The sequence below is a fragment of the Apus apus genome, chromosome 4 (genome assembly GCF_020740795.1).
Source record: "Apus apus isolate bApuApu2 chromosome 4, bApuApu2.pri.cur, whole genome shotgun sequence".
Classification (NCBI taxonomy): Eukaryota; Metazoa; Chordata; class Aves; order Apodiformes; family Apodidae; genus Apus; species Apus apus.
In genome coordinates, this window is record NC_067285.1 from 5244264 (window position 1) to 5264637 (window position 20374).

Here is a 20374-nt window from a genome sequence, read left to right on the forward strand (position 1 = left end):
CTGTTGGTGTCTGAGGCTTTGGTTAGCCTCCTTGTTCCAAATAGGGACCGTCTGCAGGGGTTGGATCCAGGCTCTGCTCAAGGGGTGTGGATCTCAGTGTCCAGTTTGAGTCCACCTGAACCATGAATAGGTGCACCAGAATTTCTGCAGGTTGTTTCTAAAAATAAAAAATAGTTTCTAAAATAGTTTCTTAAAAATATTTCTTCAGTGTGGTTAAGTGCACAATTGGCCTAAGTTAGTGTGGAGCTTGGTCTCGGGAGCTCAGACTTCATTACTTTTTCCTGAACCCTTTTTTCAGGGTTTCTGAATCACCTTAGTTAGAAATGCTACAGAGAAATCTCTCTACTGATGCTTTAGCATCTTCCTCTGCAGTGCAGTATTTTACCAAATTTTGAGGTGGGGGACATGAACTTTGGTCCGAAAATTACTTGGTTTGTTTTATGACCAAAAATGTTAATTCTTATTTTGTCTGACCCAGGTATTTATTTTTTTTAATGGGGAGGGTGCTGTAATTTTACGACTTTACTCACTTGCTTGAGGATCACTATGAAAGGAGGGGGACTTTTGCCTCCAAGTGTATCAGAAGGAGTGATGAGAAGCCCTCAGCTGAATTTACACATCTCTATGGCTAAAATTCTGTGTAGCTTTCTGGACAAAGAAAAGCCTTTTCAAATGTTGTGTACTTAACCAAAGAGAGATATGCATGTCAACTGCTTAGATAAAAGACATTTATTAGATTTCTGCCTAAATATAAAAGCATCATAATGACTCAGAGATAAGTTGATGGCATAAAAAAACCCTAGGGTTTGTTGTGAGCTCAGTTGTGTCAATTGGAAATGGCTCCTCAGGGGACAGCGTTATTTTATTGTATGTGACAGCAGTGCCAACCACTGCCCTCACTTTAGTTAGTGATCATGAAATGATGCAATATGGACCTTCTCCAAAACTATTGTTTTTGCAGAGGGGAAAAAGTCTGTCTTACAACATGCTTGTCAGATTGTGTTTTATTGGTTTATTTTGATTTTCTAGATTTTCTTAGCAAAAATGACATTTTACGTTTAAAAGCGGGAAAGGTTTTTTGAAAAACAATCTATATTTGAAACTGAATCATATTTCGGCTCCTAAGCAAAAATTCCACTTCTCAGTTCCCCTATTAACAGGAGCTTCTCATGGAAGGGCCTCGCTGCTGTTGGATGTTCAGAGAGGAGAATACAACTACTCTAAGTGTTAAATCTGTATTTCTGTTTCAATAATTTCATGGATCATTTCACTGGTTGTATTAGCTTGCAAAGGCAGGGTGAGATGAGCAGTCCCTAAAAACTTGCTCAATAACAGTGAAGATTACTTAAATTTTCTGTTACCAGTCATCTTGGTCTCTGAGGCAGCAGCAGGTGTCAAGTTTCTGCATCTTTTCAAGCTGGTTTTGGTTATTGGAATTGTTGTCACAAATCAAGAATTAAAAAATAAGTCAGGTGGTGTTTTTATTTACTAGGTGTGTGTTTCTGGATTATTCAACTCTGTTTTTTTCCACCACCAGGCTTACTTCTTTGTTTCAGTTTAGTTGTGTTGCAGAGAATTGTGTTTAAAGATTGGCAGGTTTTGTCACTAAACCTCTGTCTATCTATTGATCACAAAGGTCCTTGCTTTGTGCTGTGCAAGGGAGGAATAGAGAGTGGCTGAGATGCTGAGAGGTAGGTGAGAGCAAGCAGGGGAGGTGCTTGTGGCAGGTAGTCTGAGCTGGGTAGGGATTCCAGGCTGGGTGATAGGATTTGTTGGAATTCCAGAGAAATGAGGCCATAGATTGAGGAATTCTTGATAATTGTTTTTGAAGCTCTCTGCTGCTGGGTCAGGCTCCCTAAGGATCTGGATGTGAAAATAATCCTGGTTCACTGAGCGGGGTTTGCATGACTTTGATGCCATCTTGTCTAAGTGGGAGAAGAGTCTTGCTGAGTAACATATGGTTTGGTTTGCAGGCTTGGATTCTTGTCCACTATTTAGTCTGAGCTACCATAGGATTTTAGCATTCCCCACATGCAGGCACTTTTTTTTTCCTGCCAAAATGCAGTTCTTTTCACATTCATAGGAAGGCTCCTGATGAATTACCAGTTCCCTCCCCCTACAAGCCTCGGCCTCACTAGGACCTAGTACTTAAGTGTTTGAACTGGAACCTGCTAATAGGGAAATCCAGCAAGCAGTTCCTCCTCTTTGTAAAAGCAGAGAGGTGCAGTGCTCTGTTGGTATTAGCCGTGCTCTGCAGAGAAGTCCCAGCTTGCCAAGGGAGTGAGAAGAGGTATGTGTAGGATTGAACATCATAACCCGATTTGCAGTAGAGGCTTCAGGTAACAGGTTCACTGAACCAAAGGGTAAAGAGCAGCCTTCAATAGGATATGCATCTATTTGTAGAACTGGTTTTATTTTTTTTCCCCTTTTTAACAAATAAATTATAATTTAAACAGACAAAAAGACAGTGCTGCTCTAGTGGTTACAGAAGGTCCCATCTCTTGCAACTTGCCCAAAGTCAAGTACTATCACAGTTAACCTATCAAATTTGAACTCCCACAACTTGGGTGTATATAAGTGTCTTAGATAGGGATGAATGATTTTTTTTATGCTTAGTATTTTAAATACATTCCCATTAATTTCTGTCTACTGTGGCTGTTGATTCTAATGCTTCATAAAGGGATAGCAAGGACATTCGTGATGAGCAAAGACTGATCTGTTTAAGGTAAGACTTGAACTCACTGAGCAAAATAGCTAATTCAGAATGATGGTGGCAGCTGGAACCTGACAAAAGGAAAAGTAATCCAGAGCAAGTAAGGGAACAGTATTTCATTTTAAGGAATAGACCCTGAAATACTAAGATGAATGCACAACAGTCAGTAGGATACATTGAAAGGAATTTACCTAAATGCATATTTTAGTTTCTTGCTTTATCCTTGGCTTTCTCTAAAAGGAAACCATTGACTAGTAGTACTTGTTATTTTGGTTTTGTGTGTTTTAAAAGGAGTCCTTTTCATGAAGGGTTGGTGCATGTGTTTTAAATGTCAGTACTTAACATTAGGAATCCTCAGTTTTTTGTAGTATGTTTAACCTTTTATTTTCCTAGATCCAGGCACTCAGATAGACCATTTCTAGGAAAAGCTAATTGCTTTACTGATTATTTATAAATACATATATGCATTTGACTTCAAATTAACTTTTATAGCAGAACCTTCAAAAACACTGACAATTATAGGAAATCACTGCATGGCTGCTAAACTCTCCCAGCATGAGGGCCAGAACTGACAGATCAGGATATGGTAAAAATCATCAGTGGAGGAAAACACCCTTCATAATCAATTACAGACAATTACACACTGCTTTGCAGCTGATTTTGCCACATGGCATTTACAGATTCCAGCAGAGATTCGTTTGTTTTAAATGATCTGCTGCTTAGAAATGCTTGTGAAGCTTTATCTCAGGGCTGATTAAATCCAGTGTTTTGGCTGAAGGACAAATAAGTTGTTTAAATGGGGATACCATAATGAATTGGAGCGTGAGGTTTGGACACAGTGGGCTTTTCTCCTTCCGAAGTGCAGATATGGAGCTTAAGATCTGCCTGAGGCTGGTCTTTTCTTGGTTCTGGCCACCTAAAAGCAGAAAGGAAGCACACAAATATTTATGGTGGAGATCCACCTTCCTGTTGAGCTTGACAGTATACCTCAATGGTTCTTTCAGTGTTCTGCTCAAGTCAAGCTGACTTCTGCCTTGCTATAATTAAGCACTCAAAATACCTGCTTAGTGTAGTGTAATCATAGAAAGCAGGTGTTACCAACACGGTGAGTAGACCTTGAAGATGTCTAATTCACATACATGAGGTGCCCTTTCTTGCTTCTCTGCCCTGGCTCTGCTTTGTTCCTTTCTCTCCAAGAAGCCCATCTTGGGGAGCTAGGTGATTGTGCAGTAAGTTCATGTGTTTTAACTAGATGTCCACCTGCTGCTTCTTGGCACCTGGTAGAACCAAGGTGGCCCTGGTGTCTTTATATTGGCCATGAACAAGCTTGCTGCAAAAACTGAGTGTGACCTCTGTTGTGCCTGTGTCCTTTGTCCATTGAAGCTTTGCCTAATGGAAAGCAAAAAGAACATCCACATACTGGAAGGCAACTCCACACCCTGAAATGTGGGGCTCATAGCAGGAGTGTCACAGGTTTGTGAACCTGCATGGTGAGGAGCAATGCTGCAGGTGAAAGGGGGAAAGCAGCAAGATGGGGAAAAGAAATGGGTTTCAGTATGTTGTTACTTAAATGTATACATGTAGATTGAAGTTGACCATGTCAACTGACCTTGGGGTAGGTAGGGTGTTCCTCAGTGTTCTATAGTGTGCTCTGAGGCAGTGAAAGAAGATGCTGAAGGGTTGAGTTCAAAGAGAATTCTTAACTGTTGCAAAAAAGGTGAAAGTCCATTTTGAAACACAACATTTCCTCTAACCACAGGCCTGCCTGGATTGGCTTCAGCTTTTCTGGAGCAGATTTTTATAGCCCGTGAGCTCCTGTAGCTGCACTGCTCCAGTTAATCAGAATAATATTCCCTGGGAGTGCATCTATTTTTTTTCTCCCAGACACTGAGTATTTCCTCTGGATTTCTCATAATTCCTGTCCACTTTAATGCACTTTGACCTACAGCATCTCTGGCCAGCCATCTAGTCATTGTGTGAAGTAAATGTGCAATGGTGTCAAAAGGGAAATTGGCAGTGTCTTTCATCTGTTGGTTTGGTTTTCTTTCATATACGTTATTACTGTTTAACTTCTGTGTTTTAAATGCATCACTGGAGTATTTCAGTTTATTGCAAGTTTACATTTATAGGTTTTAACCATGTTCAGACTGCTGAATTGTGAATGTAAGAGCCAGTGAGAGATGAAATTCTGGCAGAGATCTGAACAGTGTCTAATACAAATATTATACTCATGAAAAAAAAAAAGAGATCCCAGAACATTTGGGGCCATTGTATGTATCCCTGATACATAAGGGATGTAATCTCAATTTTGCAGCTGCACTTCCATGCCTTCTATGCCTGTCCCATGCAAACAACAGCTATAATGATAGAGGAGGGTGAGAAAGTAAAGGCAATTTTAATAAATAAATTGATAAATAAGTAAGTACTTGAATAAAGGTCTTGGTAGAGTGGCTGATGGGTGGATTTTGGAAACATGAAGGAAATTATTGTAGAGTAGTAGATCTGCAGTGAGAGATTTAAAAATGGAAATCAGAAATTCAAGGGAAGTTGTAAGGAGCAGAGGAGTTGCCACATTATTCTTGGAGATTTGCATGTTTCTTAGTGCTGAGCAGGTTCGTTTCATGAAGCATCATTTTTAAACTATAGTGAAATAATGAACATGAGCAAAAACATAAGTAAAACTCTAATTCCAGCCCAGGTTCTCATGCTGACATGCCCTGCAGCTCTGAGTGAGCAGTTCAGCTCCAGCAGGTGTGGTCCCCTCTAGGCTGGGCTTGGCAGCCTCTCTCTTAAAGGGCTCTTCGTGATTCATTTACTGATTTATTTAGAGCTACATAGTCCACCTCAATAGTAGCTTTCTGTTTGTATCCCAAGTGGTCACCATGTTTTTTAGCCTAGAGGAATGTTCCAGGTACTTATACTTCCTGAAAGTAAATATTAACATGGTTGGATGGACAAGGGGAACAGCAGTCCACTTTGTGTATTTGAATGGTAGCCTTATTTGTGCAGTTATATTCATTTGTTCCATAGATACCACATCTCACATGTAGAAGCTGGAGCTTCTGACATCAAGAAAAGTCTGTCAGTAAGCTGCAAAACTGGTTACCAAAGTTAATTTTTTGGTAATGATCATTAACACTTTTTTCCTTAGGAAAACTCTTTCCAGTCTTAATCTCTGATCTCAGAAAAACCTGTCAAGATGACAACCCCATTTGATGAGATGGGTTTGAGGATGTTGACCTGCAAAAAGAGCTCTCAAACAAAACAGGTTGTCAGAGTCATGATGAGAAATTTGAGTGTCTTAGCCTTGTCTTGTCAAAATATGTTGTGTAAGAGCATGACATGGTTACAAAAGCCTTTCAGCCCCATTCTGAGGAGCTCGGGTAATTCCCTGGGCTGAGACACTGTAATTGTTAATTGGAACAAGATAGGAGAGCACTAAGTTGGACTGACCAGGTGTCATAAGAGAAAGAAGGATTCTGTGTTCATGTCACTCTGTGTCACTGATCAGCCCTTTAGTGCTACCAGGGTCTGTTTCCTCATAATTGGGATTTTTTAAAATCTAGTTATAAGATGTGTAGAACAAAATTGTAGCCTGATGACATTTTACATACGCAAACCTAGTGTTAAAGTTGACTCCAAGTGATGAGGATGAAGGTGGAGAGTGGTAGTTACTCTGATGCTCTAGGCTTCCACCTGGAACAGGGTCCCAACAGTGCTGGCCAAGAAGCACCTCCTGCCACTTGACGTGAAGACAAATCCCAGCAATGGCAATTGCAACACAACCTCCATCCCACCTCAGCCATCAGATATGGGCTTGGCCAAGAGTGTGGTAGCCTGAAGAGAAAAGAAGGATTCACACTTAACAGAGGGCAAGACTGGCAATTCAAGCATTTTTGTTTTGTGTTCATATTCACTTGAAACTCCCAGGTCAGCAGACAGCAGGCTGCTGCTTGCAGGTGTGAGGGAAGAACCTTATGGAGGATACACTGTTCACACGAAGACAAGTTTGGTTGCTTCATTAAGTACCTTATTGCTCTAAGGAGAATGTGTTGTTGTTGAGGCCAATGAGAAATCCTCATCCAAAGTCAATTACTTTTCAAAGCATTGGACATTAAATTATTTTTATGAGCTCTTCTCCACATTGTCTGCAGAATCTTTAATTAAGAATATAGTTGACTGAGAAACTTAAGTATCCCCCAAGTATTGTGATGGCTTTTTGATGCTTTCAGTGTTGGATGGTTAGAAAATATGTGAGAGAATTGGCATTTCTTACACAGTAGGATGCACGTGATCTTGGTCATTGGCACTGTCAAAAATTATGAGAGTCTCTTAAAAAATACTGGTTTTCAATTAAAAGTTTAAAAATGTTGATTGAAGAGTAACACCAAAAAACCTGTAAATTGTGTGCTGATGTGGGGAAAGAAATGGTGACACAGACAACTAGAAATGAGTGTAAGAAGAGAGCTTATTGGTAACCTCTGCTCACAGCATAAGCTGCTCACTGAGGTATCTGAAGGTGGTGAAATGCTCTCAGTTGATTAAAAGTGTTAATTTGATGAGCAAAAAGAGGTGAAAGTTTATTCAATTTGTCTTCTGAGTGAATGTATTTAAAACTTATATGAGTTTTGACCTATGGGACAGACTTAAAGCCTTGGCAGCCAGTCTTGTGCTTACAAGTGAGGGTGAAGGTGTGAGGATACTGCAATAGAAACAAAACTGTAGATTCAGGCACCTTTTCCTATTACCACTGTTCTGAGCTGGCTTGGTTATCAGGGACTGCTGCTTTTCTGATCTTGGGTCAAGATTACATCTCTGCCTTTTTGTCTTTTTGCATCTTGTATTGCAACAACAGGTGTCAGCCGACTCGAGCTCCTCCATGAATTCCAACACACCCCTGGTGAGGATAACTACTCGTGTCTCCTCTACTGCTGATGCCCCCATGCTGGCAGGGGTCTCGGAATATGAATTGCCAGAAGACCCAAAATGGGAGTTTCCAAGAGATAAGTAAGTAGCCTGTTTCACTTAACGCTGCCTACACACACATGCCTGAAAGCCATGACACAGTATGAGAGGAAACTTCTCTCCCAATGTCTCCCAGGGTTTCTTTTAGTTAAAAATCTCAACTACCTGAGCCTCTGAAGACCAAGATCCAATTCCGCTACCTGAAATGTCTTTTTTTTTAAAAAACAGAAGGTGAATTTTCCCTGCCTGTCATACTGATTATGTGTTCAGATTTCTAGTAGGTTTTCAGATACCCTGCTGAAGTGCAAATCCTCTGTTATGAAAGGAGTGAATCTGAAATGTTATTTCAAAATGTATGACTTAGACAGGGAGAGATGTCCACATACAAGCATTGTTGAGATTTTCCCAAGCAATAGCCTCTGTATGTTAAGCAAAGTTTCTTAGCTGAAATATTAAACTTCATTGTTTAATATTTATGAAATAGTTAATAAAATATCATGTAGAAGATAGAGAAAGTCTAGAATATAGTATTGGACAATCTTTTCTGTTAGGCTTTTCTGTTGATTTTGTATTAGCATGTGTTAAAGGAGATGATGGGTTTTGACTTAGTGGGACATTTTGCATATAGTTTACATATATATGTAAAACTTCTGTGGCTTAAGAGTATGAGGTTTCAGGCAGAGCCTACTGAATCTTGATACATGCATATTCGTGTGCCTACATAATATTTTCTTCAAAGTCTGTTGGCTAACATGCAAAATGAACTGCTGAATAATCTAATTAAAGCTGTAACCATATTTCTTAATATAAAAAGACATGTAAAAGAGATATTATATTAACACAGGTAGGACCATGATTATATATTAAACTTAGTGCTAACTTTAAGGAGTCTAAAGGTGGTTTTGGGAAAATAACACCTCTTATCACGAGCAGTTCTCTTTCAAAGTTCAGAGTTGTAACTTTTGGATAGAAAAGCTGTAGTTTTGAACCTTTCTGACAACTGTTCTGGAAATTATATTAATGATGTAGCTGAAAACTAGTGCAAAATGCTGTAATTGCCACCTGCAGTATTCTGGTCAACAGTGGGGGCCTGTATGTGTGCTTCTGTCAGCCCATACCCCGGGGGGATACACTAAATGCGGAAAATTTTAGAGCGCTAAACATTTTAAAACCAACATTCAGCACAAACGTAGGTGGAGCAGATTTGCAATGAAAGGAGGCTATTTAGAGGCAGTTTATTAGGTTGGGGGGCAGGAGGCACACAATGAGGGGTTTGTTACTTTTCGTCTTAGCAGGGCAATAGGACATAAATTAACCAGTTTCCAATGCAAATGTTTGTTCTCTGCCAAGATGCTAAATTCAGTTTTAGTTCTGGAGAAAATGCAGGATGACCTCAACATAGCACATGCTGCCCTTCAGTCTAGGCACCTTTTTAAACTCACGTTTGCTTTAGAAACCAGTCCAAAACAGCTTGAGGAACTCTCACCAAGGCAAAGACTACATTTGACAAGGAGCCTGTGGGCTACTCTGGGAAGAAACCACCTCTAACTTCTGTCTTGTGCCTGAGCAGATATGCAGGATTTTCAAACCATTTGGCACTGGGGTAACACTCTTCTGTTGATAGTGCAACAACCTCTCCCTGTATTTCACATGGGAAGTCCATGCTTTTATGAATGAGTCCCTACATATATCTGTGAATGATGTGAAGACCTTTGGAACTCCATTATAAAAATGCTTATCTGAATCTGGCCCCTGCACTGGGCAACATTAGCAGCATCAAACCTGCCAAGCACCCTCCATGATATCTGCTGTGGCACTGTTTCTGGAGTTACGTGATGTTCTCTGCAAGTCGTAGTGCCTGAATGTGGCCCTTAAGCACTTAGGCTGGAACCAGGATTTTGCCCAGAAGCTCTGAAGTGTCTTTATTTCATCTCTACAGTTGAGGTTGGCATCTCTGTGTCAGTCTGTTACAGCTGAGCAGGTTTAGCAACCAGGTTATGCTCTCTGCAAGAAGCATTTTGCATAGCCCACTTACTGACTGCTCTTTTAAAAAGATTTCTTACATTGATACTGTGATTCTAAGGGAATTTCAGTTTCTCCTAGTTTCTGCTTCCCTCTTCCTGAGCAGAGCCTGGGTGCAGGGGGCATCTTCTCTTCCTCTCACACATGACCCTTGTGGCAGCAAAGACCCTGAGCCAAGAAACAGCCTCCGTGCCAGACCCAGCCGTGGGTGAACGAACCCTCCTGTCTCACTCGGGGTGCACGAAGCTGTCGGACCTGGCTGTGGGTGTGAAGGCCCTGGAGAAGGCAGCCTGTGAGGGATGCTCAGACCTGCCAAGGGCTTTGTCCCATGAAGGTGGTGCCTTAGTGTCTTTGTGCTCCTCCAAGAGAGGGGCTGGTGGCTGTGGCAGCTCCCGGCAGCCGCTCGAGGCCTGTGAGCTCCACCGGTGCTGTATTCCCTCCTGAGCCTTCACCCTGCACATGTCACCCGCCTCTTTCCCCTTCTCCTGCCTTCATCCTCCCTCCTCTCTGCCACAAGAAGGCATCTGTCTGGACACCTCATCGGCCACAAGAAAGAGAAAGGGGTGTGATAATTACCTGTGGCTGTGCCCAAACGCACGGCCTACTGACTTGCTGACTCTGCCCCATTTAATCCCTTCGGCTCAAGAGATCTTTAGGCAAATGTTCATGGCCTGTGTCCCCAGACAGAAAGCAATAATAGGAATTTTGAGCCAAAATTTAACTGCCTGAGAGCACGTTTTATTTTCCTTTCGTCTTGCACTGTGCCTTTATGCCACAGGAGTTAATATTTAAAACATCCCCTTGCTCCTAATACCACCCTTTACCACACAAATCGGCAGCTGCCTGAAAGCGACCACGTGCAACACACACAAAGAAACTTTTCTGTCATCTCTTAACTGTCCACGTGAGAAAAGATGATGACTGGCCATGTTGTAATGGCAGGGAGACCTTGGGTGCTGCTGGCTGCTTCTGAATTTCGGCCACTGTCTGATGCTTTTGAAAAGCTCTGCCCCTCCAAACTGTGTCTCGTCACTGGCCATCGAATACACAGTTTTATTTAAAAGAGAGGGAGGGCTTAAAAACTGGGTTTAACAACTGACCTGCCCCTATGAGATGCTTGCTGCATCATCCCTAAGAAAACATACTCCAATGTGCATGAAAGCTGATGGACACCCAGAGTGCCATTAGTTCCGTGCGATAAACGCTTCGTGCTACAGCAAGTTGCTGAAAGGTTTTTATATTTAGCTCTGGAATTTCACTGGCTGCATCCCCTCACCAGATGCTGTGTGTTAATCTCCTGTTTACACCTCTAGGCTGACGCTGGGTAAACCCCTGGGAGAAGGCTGCTTTGGGCAAGTTGTCATGGCCGAAGCGGTGGGGATTGATAAAGACAGGCCAAAAGAAGCAGTGACTGTGGCAGTCAAGATGTTGAAAGGTAAGAAAATGGGGTGATTAGGGATCAGAATGGGTGATACGGCAGTTCTCATCCACAAAAAAGTTTCTTTTGTGGCATCTGATATCTGTCATCGTGGGGGGGGTCAAAGAGCACATAGCTGACCTCAGCCTTCAGCAGTTTGGGGTGTAAATCTGCATCCATGACAGCCTGTTTATCTTAAGCAGTGAGTATTTAGGAGCCAGGAGATATATTAGCATCATGTGGGTGTCTCTGCTTTTAGTTTAGTTCATGTCAGAGGCTGTCCATGTGTAGATCCTACCCCATTCACTCCAAGTGATTGGTGCCTATTTATTTTTAATTTAATTATAAGGTTAGTTTGGAGGAATGGCATAGTTATTGAAGGTTTGATAGCTAAGGATGGCATTTTTATGTCTTGATATTACTGTGTTCCCTCTTAAAATATAACAATGAAGAGGTGGTCAGTCCATCAAAGAGGTCGAGAATATTTTTTGTTAGGATATAACATACAAATTTGTATAATATACAGTGTACACTGGAAGACAAGTCCCCTATTCTGCATTTTGAAGCACACATGCTTAACACCAGCTCGTAAGCCTTTGTGAAGTTCAGGTTGGCATATTAGAAAATATGAACTGAACCTGTGTCTTGTACAGATGATGCTACAGAAAAAGATCTATCCGACCTGGTGTCAGAGATGGAGATGATGAAGATGATTGGGAAGCATAAAAATATCATCAATCTCCTTGGGGCCTGTACCCAGGATGGTGAGTAGAGAAAAGAATGTAAGCCAGGACTTTCCAACAGGCCTGTGAAAAATCTCATTTATCATAATTTTTCAAGAGTTTTTAATGAAGCAGTCATGCCGTGATGGGATTTTTAGATACTTCCCCAGTTCAGCAGCAATATTTCAACTTCTGTCTCTCATTATACTTGCAGCTTTAATATGAGAAAGGGTACTAAACCATAGGAAAACTCTCAGATCCCTTGCTGTAGGGAAAAAAAGGGACATTTTACAAGGGCTTTTACCCATGCCTGTTGTTGTGAATTGTCAGCCCTGCTTTAGTGGAACTTGTATCCCATGAGTTTGAAATGAGCACTTGTACTTTGTAAAGAACACAGTGATTTAGGAAGAGGTAATTATGTCATGTAAAGTGATGCAGAATGGCATCAAATTCACAAGAAGCACTTTCCCCATGTTTGAGCTCTTGTGGCATTTTTTGATTGAAAAATGCTTGCTTTTCCATACATGGAATATGCTGGAAGGAACAGGCACTGGGTCAGGGTTTAGGCACTTTCAGCCACTAATTGTAACCCTGCTGCTATCCTGCTATGGAGCTCTGGGCAGTCACTTTGCTAAGTCTAGACCTCTTTGGCTTTCAAATCGGGCTTACTGGTCCCACAGTTAAACCTTGATTATCTTAGTTCATTTGGTAGAGTGTGCTGAAAGCTTCCTTACAATGAAACATTTTGCCTCTCAACCTTCTGTTTTCACACACTCTGTTCCTCCAAAGGTCCACTGTACGTGATAGTGGAATATGCTTCCAAGGGAAACCTGCGGGAGTACCTCCGAGCACGCCGTCCCCCCGGGATGGAGTATTCATTTGATATCAACAGGGTCCCAGAAGAGCAGATGACATTCAAGGACTTAGTGTCATGCACATACCAGTTGGCAAGAGGCATGGAGTACCTGGCGTCACAAAAAGTAGGTAGAACTCAGCAAGAGCCACACAAAGCTCACGGTGTGTATTTATCCGGCGCCTTTTTTTAGTTTAGTTTTGTTCTCCACTCGGTTGTGTTGAAGAATTTGCCAGGAGAAAAACCTTTCTCAAACAAATTGCATTCTCTCTGCTTTGGAAAAATCATTGGGAAAATTAATACGCTTTAAGTTATTAATCTCTGTTTAATGACACTCCTAAAATGAGGCCCAGAATGGATTGTTTAAGGTAAATATTGCGTACATACCTGCACTGGGAGTTCATAAGCACATTTGATTGCACCAGTCATGTTACTCCACCCATGAGACAGCAGCAGGCACCATTTGCCTTCTGTTTCCAGTCAAATGGACCAGATCAGCTCATCTGGGGATGGAAAATAAATGAATTCAGTTAGCAGAAGGATTTTACAGAATGATAACAGGCAAAGTTGAGAGGCCTAGAAGGTGCCAAGGCAGGAACTGTGAACAGAGGAAGCAAAAATAACGGAGAGAATTAGTCACTGAAATTAGGCACTTTGCTTAAAACTAGTGGGTTTTGGTAGTGCAGCTTGTTGAAAATTTATTTATCCAGTCATGTCCCTAGACACTTATTTCTTCAAATGGTGTGTTGGGTTTTTTAACCAGTAATTTGATTAAATTATAGTTATGAAACCTAAAGAGCCCTGTATAACTAACTCTGTAAACATCCTGTGGCTTGGTGGACAAGCAGTCATGAATACCCTGGGTGGTGTTTGGACCCAGTGGCCAAACCAGAGCACCAGATAGTGATGATAAACATGTCCTGCAAGGTGTGGAGTGGTTAGCAGGGTATGTACGGATTTCCAGTTGTTTCCATGTCCAAGTATGGAACTGTTTTTAACCAAAGACCAGAGCTGAGTGTAAACCTCCATTCCTGTTGTGTGGAGTCATGATTTTTTTTATTGCTTTTCTGCACTGGTAGAGGTTAGAGGGAGGAGTAAGCGAGGTGTAATTTTGCTTTTATCCTTCTGTTTTGAAATAGTAATTCTCAGCACAGTAATGTAGACAGGAAGACATACAAGACAAGACAAACATCATGTACTGGAGCAAGCACAAATATTGTGCTGGATAAAGCACCTTAGGATATCTCTTTTAAGATTAATGAAACATTTGCCTGGCACTGAGCCATGTCCCAAGAAAATAGTACTGTTGTGAAAGGAAAAAAATAAGTCTTTGACTGGCAGATCTTAAGAACAAGTGTCTGCCTGAGAAGCTCTGAAGTAGGAGACTGGCAAGAAGGTGTGTGCTCACACAAGTGCACATGGCAGAACCATTTCATCCTTGATCCAGTTCCTTTGCAAAAACACTTGATCGGCGCTGCTCTGAGCTTGACAGAATGTGAGAGGCATTGCACAAGGCAGGGGGAAAACAAAGGCAGCACACAGTGAAACTCTGCATTCTGGTTCTTCAAATATCCCACCGTTTCTGTTTGTATTTCACTAGTTCTTTTACCCTTAGGGATCCATTTACTGAGTTGGAATAATGAGAGAGCTGGTCTTCTCACGCTACTTTCATCATGCAGGAACTGTGAGAAGGCCAATGTTCATGTTATTTCAGTCCAATAAATGGCTCAGTGAGACCAAAAAGGAAAGAAAAAAAAAAAAAAATGTAAAGAAGATTTTTGGGCTCCTTTTTGTCTTACAAGAAGGTTTAGCCTTACAAGCAATTATAGGTTGGATATTGTTCCTAAGTTGGATGGATGCTTTTTAAAATTCTGTTGATGTGTCTTCCCCATCATTCCAGAACAGTGCAAGAACAACAGAGGAGCTTCAAGTAGAGGGACTAGCCCAGATCATTGCAAAGAAACAAAGTTGTTAGGGCTGGAGGGTTGGATTTAAAAATCTCTCAGATATGGAGATCAATAATGACACCATTTTGAGGATAGGAAGAGTCTCAGTTTTAAAACTTTAGGGTATGAGAAAACAGAAATACTGACAGAAGATAACAGGGTTTGAATTTGGTGTATTCACTCAGAGGTGTCGTGTGCCGTCTCAGATGCTCTCTGTGGCACCCCAGCTTGCTGCTCTGGTCTGCTGTAAGCCCTGTGGCATCCCTGGTAGTCTCATCAAGATACCTTGGATATCACAGGGCATCTCTGATGACACCGTGTACTTCTGTTTGGGCAACTGAATTGAGTTCCTAGGGTCTCAGAGGATCATCCTGTAGAGTTTGAAAACAAGGGGCAGGGAAGTAGGAAGGCTAGCCTATGTTGTTTCTGCTACCGTAGAGTTGCTGATGCTGAATTAGAAGACAGATTTGATGCTGAAAGCATGTACTGCTGTCTGGTCCTGGGCACACAAAGGCATTGCTGGAGCAGGTTTTTCCTGGCAGTTCCCCATGACAAACCCAGTGAGGAGCTGAAGCTTCGTAGGCTCATTTTAGCCATGCAGGATAAGAGATCTCAGAAAATTGCTGGGGCAAGTTACAATGCCAGTAAGAAACTGGCTGTTGTACAGCTTTTTCTGTAGTGGTTCAGTCCAGCATGTCTATGCATATGCTGAAATAAAGAGGACAACATAAAGAGTAATCCAAAATTGAGGAGTTTAAAAAAAAAAAAAAAAAGAAAAAAAGATATTTAACTTGAAATGAGGTTGAATATCCTGGGGGGATTCCAAATGCAATGTTTCTTACCGTGCTTCTGCTGCCAGCAGCCCTAATAAGGCTGCTTAAACACAGGAATAATATCCAAAGCAGTCACAACGTCCTTTCAGTGAAAAGAATCAGTTGCAAATTTTTGGGATAATGCTGACATAAAGGAAAAATCTCTGAGGAGATAACACTCCCAGTTTCAGTATCAGAGCTGTTTGAAAAGTAAACAGCCCAGCCCAGGTTGTATGCTTTTGGTATAGGGGTGTTCTTTTTTGTAAAATTCAGTTGTTATGGTCTCATGGTTGAAGTAAATACACACCCTAGACATCTAGTTTAAAATTATGTACTGTGGGTATATCTCATGTTAAAATCTTTTCTATTAAAAATGGTTGCACGGATCCAGACTGTCAGGTTGTTGACTCTGGTGAGCTGATATAATTTAAGGGAAGCTACTTAATAAAAGGCTCATTAACAGCATTTGTAATGACAGTGCTGCAATACCTGTACCTGGACATGTGTAATGGAGAGTGAATCTCAAACAGAGTGGCACATTTTGGGTCACCACCACCCAGGCTTTCAGCCTCAGCAAAATACAAGTCTGAAGTATTCCATGATTTTCTAAGAGGCTTCTAATGGCAGTAGTTCAACTTGGACACACCAGCTGAGGGGATAGATTACAGTAATTAAGACAATCTATTTTATAGGCTTGTAGTTCATGTGTGACTCCCACATTGGGATTTAGGTTAAAATCTGTAAAGGAGACTTAGTGGTGGTGTAGAAATATTTCACTTTTACAGCAGTTTATTTCACTGTGCCTTTTTTTTGCCCCTCTCTTTCCAGTGTATCCATCGAGACTTGGCTGCAAGAAATGTTTTGGTTACTGAAAATAATGTCATGAAAATAGCAGACTTTGGTTTAGCCAGAGACATCAACAATATAGATTATTATAAAAAGACTACTAATGTAAGTGGATGGTTTTCTTATCTCTGGAAACAAGTGTTTTCTTTCAATGATTCACTTCAAAACTATGGTTATAAACTTAATGGGCTTCTTGAACATCAGCCTCACTTTTCATCGCAGACAGAAAACAGGGATTAAGGACATAAGCATTTCTGTCCCCTCTTACAGTGACAGTTAAACTGATAACCACAGGGGCTGTATATTGTATGATTTATTAGAACTGCTAAAATATAAGATGATTTTTGTTTGTGGGTCCCTGATTCCACTCACTTGAAATAAGTGGAAATATTCTTGTTGATTCTGGCTACTTTGTACCAAGACTAGGATTTTGAAAAACACTTTTTAAGCAGTGCCAGCAAGAATCATAATAAAAATCCTGTTTATGGGTGGTGACACCACATACAGCTTTATCCCTTTTGCCTGTACTTGGGTTGTCATGTACAAGTTATGGCTGGAGCATCAAAGTTGGGGTAGAGATTAAGAAAATGGATTTTTACTCCCCAATCTGTCAACATGTTGCTGTTTAACCGGTGCCAAATCAAGAAGATAAAATGTTTCACATGTAGTTATTGATACTTGGTTTCAACAGCTTACACACCTCCTTCTCAGGGGATCTTTTAAGATCCTGATAAGCTCCAGACTTTAAATATTAATTATTATTAATTATATATGAAAATAAAGCACTGAGTGATTAATGACATTTTAGTGATAATATCTTCCTACTTTGTAAAGAGAGCAACCAGGTGTGGGTCCATCATTGCTGGAGGGCACTGAACCTTCTTCATATCAATTCTAGTGCTAATCCTGGGCTCTGAGCAGGGCAGAATGTGTGTGCAAAGCAACAGGCAGTTGTGGCTGTGTGAGTTCACGGTCATTGCAAAAGGTACAGGAACAGGAAAACAAAGTTCTTGGGTTTGATGATCAGCTGATTTTTGCAGGCAGGCTTATTTTTCAAGGGATTATTGATTGGGGTATTTTTGTCTCCAAAGAACCATTGTCAAGTGATCTTTTTAATTTTGGTCTGCTTATCCTGTTGTTCTCCTAGCAAGCAGTCTGGGAACTTTTTGGGAGTCCCCAATGCTTTTAATTTTGTCTTCAGTGTTTATATGCATTTTGCTTAAAGGTCTCCCTACTCTTTTAGTATTGTTCCCTGAAAATTGTAAAGATAAATTAAGTGCTGCTTTGCATTAGACTGCTCTCTTAGAATTTATGAATCTTCATGAAAAAATTAGTGTTGAAATCATCCTGTAAATTGCTACCATTTTAATTTTTCTTCCCTTCCCCTCCAAACTTACAGGGACGGCTTCCAGTAAAGTGGATGGCTCCAGAAGCTCTGTTTGACAGAGTTTACACACATCAAAGTGATGTGTAAGTGGCCTTATTTAAATGGGGTTTTGGGGCGTGGGAAGGAGGGTTTGTTTGGTTTGTATTTTTTATAGTTCGGGATATTTCAAATGTATTTTCACGATGTGCTTTACCTTTAAGTGTTTTCATTCCATTTCATGTATTAATAGATGCAATAGGACTTGCCCTTAGAAAGTGAGGATTTTCTGGTAGACTGCTAACCAGTGCTCTGTTACTAATCTGCCCAGCTTCAAAGCACATGAAAGGTGGAAAATGCTAACCTCCTTCTGTCAGTGCGGAAGTTTCCCCCCTTGAACTTATTTACGGATGTGCAGCTACAAAGAGTCTATCTAATTTGCTTGGCTTTTGACATAGTCTGCACTTCCTTCAGGTTTAAAAAAAAAAAAAGAAAAGAAAACAGAGAGAGAGAAGAAAGATGATAAAGTTCCTGTAAAGTTTTTATAAAGCTTTGTGCTAAGATCAAGTTTAATAAAACATAGACTGGATATAGTGGAAAAGTTTTCTCTGATTTTTAGAAGTACTGTTGCTTCCCAGCAGTACTTCACATGTAGTAGGAAATCATTGAACTCTGACACTTCAAAATCTTGTAATGTGTGCACAGAGTCACTGGCTGATGCAACCCCCCAGGATTTATTCTGCTTCCTAGTACAGTTTCCTGGGCCCAGCTACAGTGCTCGTGTGTGTTGCGCTTGAAGTAGATGTGTATTTTTTATACAGTGCAGATGAAGATCTTATGGTTTTTATTTCTCCAGGAGAAGATGGTAACTGTAAAGGGCTGGATGTTTCCCAGCACAGGTGTAAAAGGTTATGCATGTCAGTGCAGGGCTAAAAAGAAAAAGGGCAGAGTGGAGAAAGTAAGAGGTATCTCCTCTTTAACCTGCATGCACTTCACAAACTGCTCTCTCCCTAAGAATAGCATTTACTGAGACTTTTCCTGCAATCTTTACATTATTTACAAAGGAAACTATATACACAGGTTAAGGGTGGATCAATCTTTTGTTCTAAAGCAACAACTTGGCAGAATGTTTAGGTGAATGTGAAGTAAACTATTTCACTGGTTCAAGGCTGAAAGTCAGTCAAAGCTGCTCAGCAGCCATGGAGAGAGAGGGTTCCAGTGCTGGAACTTGGAGGCTCTTGGCCCCATGGTGGCTTTGAAGACAGCTAAAGATAATATTATTGTAAGTTTGTGCAAACAGTTTACTAAAATACACTGCTGCAAAGCTAGGAGAGCTGCAGAGAAGCTGAGGAACCAGCACAAGCTGTAGGCTGTTGCTCACCTGGCAAAACCACCTGCCAAAGAGCCCCAGGTAGCCAGCAAGGCATGATGAGACAGGCACTGAAGGAGGTGGCAAGCAGGCAGGAAAACTGGCTTAACATTATCCTTCTTCATTTCCTAACAAAAAAAAAAAATCTAAAAAAAAGTTATGTATATATATAATAGAAAAGCAGAATGATACAAAAAGTTTTTGTTTTGAATAGTCTGCTTTTTCCAAGATACTCTGCTACATAGTTGCAATCCAGCTCAACTGTGAGTTCTGTAAATAATTAAGCTGTGAAGATGCAGTTCTTTGCAGTAGCCCTGGAAACTCAGGTGCTCGGAGCACACCAGGCAAAGGCAAAGAGTGTGTTTGAGATCATGCTCAGGTCAGTCCCTGTTCTCCATGCTGCCCATGCATCTGATCTGCTTCACAGATTGGCATCCTGCTCAGGACAGTCAGAGTTGGGCAGACACTGGTTTAAGCATCTCCTAAAAGCGATTTAGAATCATAGAATCATTTCAGTTGGAAAAGACCTTTAAGATCATCAAGTCCAGCTGTTAACCAGTGCAATCACAAGCACATCTCTGTTTTCAGCAGTAAGGCAGATCTACTAATGCAGTTTTCTCTTTGATTTGTAGTTGGTCATTTGGTGTGCTAATGTGGGAGATCTTCACATTAGGAGGATCACCCTACCCAGGAATCCCAGTGGAGGAACTTTTTAAGCTGCTTAAAGAAGGGCACCGAATGGATAAACCTGCCAACTGCACCAATGAACTGTAAGGACCCTTGTTTGCTGTAGCAGGATTGAAGGACACAGACTGTACTGAATTCACGTGGATCAAACATTTTCAGAATTGCTTGACTAAAATTGGAGATATAGTGTGTGTATAGCTATGTAAAGATAAAGGTACTAGAAGGTCTTCAGAGAATGTTTGACAGAGGATACTTCTTTACACACTCTGGTGTGATCCCATAGAGAAGAGATCATCTACAAGTCAGTGTTTTTAGACCCATATTTGTGTTTGTTTTTGTTTTTTTTTAAATCTCATGAACACAAAAATTCCTAAATGGCCCACATACCACTAATCATATGTGAGTTACATCAGGCTGGTTTTGTACAAAACAAAATATATCTGGGAATTTCTGTGTTACCATAGAATCCCAGACTGGTTTGAGTTGGAAGGGACCTTAAAGATCATCTAGTTCTAATCCCCCTGCCTGGGAAGGGACACCTCCCACTAGATCAGGTTACTCCAAGCCCCATCCAGCCTGGCCTCGCATTATTACCACAGCATTATTTCTTGGTTATGAGGGGAAAGTATGTTCCCTTTCTGATATTTTAATATAGCCTT

At 40.9% G+C, this 20374-nt stretch overlaps 1 protein-coding gene across 7 annotated transcripts in view; it reads left to right on the plus strand.

Moving 5' to 3' along the window:
• Nucleotides 1-20374, plus strand: part of FGFR2 (fibroblast growth factor receptor 2) — an 85319-nt gene that overhangs the window by 58732 nt on the left and 6213 nt on the right. For all 7 annotated transcript variants that reach the window (XM_051618882.1, XM_051618888.1, XM_051618883.1 and 4 more), the window contains 7 exons: nucleotides 7569-7720; nucleotides 11014-11135; nucleotides 11771-11881; nucleotides 12629-12819; nucleotides 16279-16401; nucleotides 17696-17766; nucleotides 19661-19798. In XM_051618882.1, the coding sequence (XP_051474842.1) occupies nucleotides 7569-7720; nucleotides 11014-11135; nucleotides 11771-11881; nucleotides 12629-12819; nucleotides 16279-16401; nucleotides 17696-17766; nucleotides 19661-19798 (908 nt within the window). The remainder of the gene's footprint in view (nucleotides 1-7568; nucleotides 7721-11013; nucleotides 11136-11770; nucleotides 11882-12628; nucleotides 12820-16278; nucleotides 16402-17695; nucleotides 17767-19660; nucleotides 19799-20374) is intronic.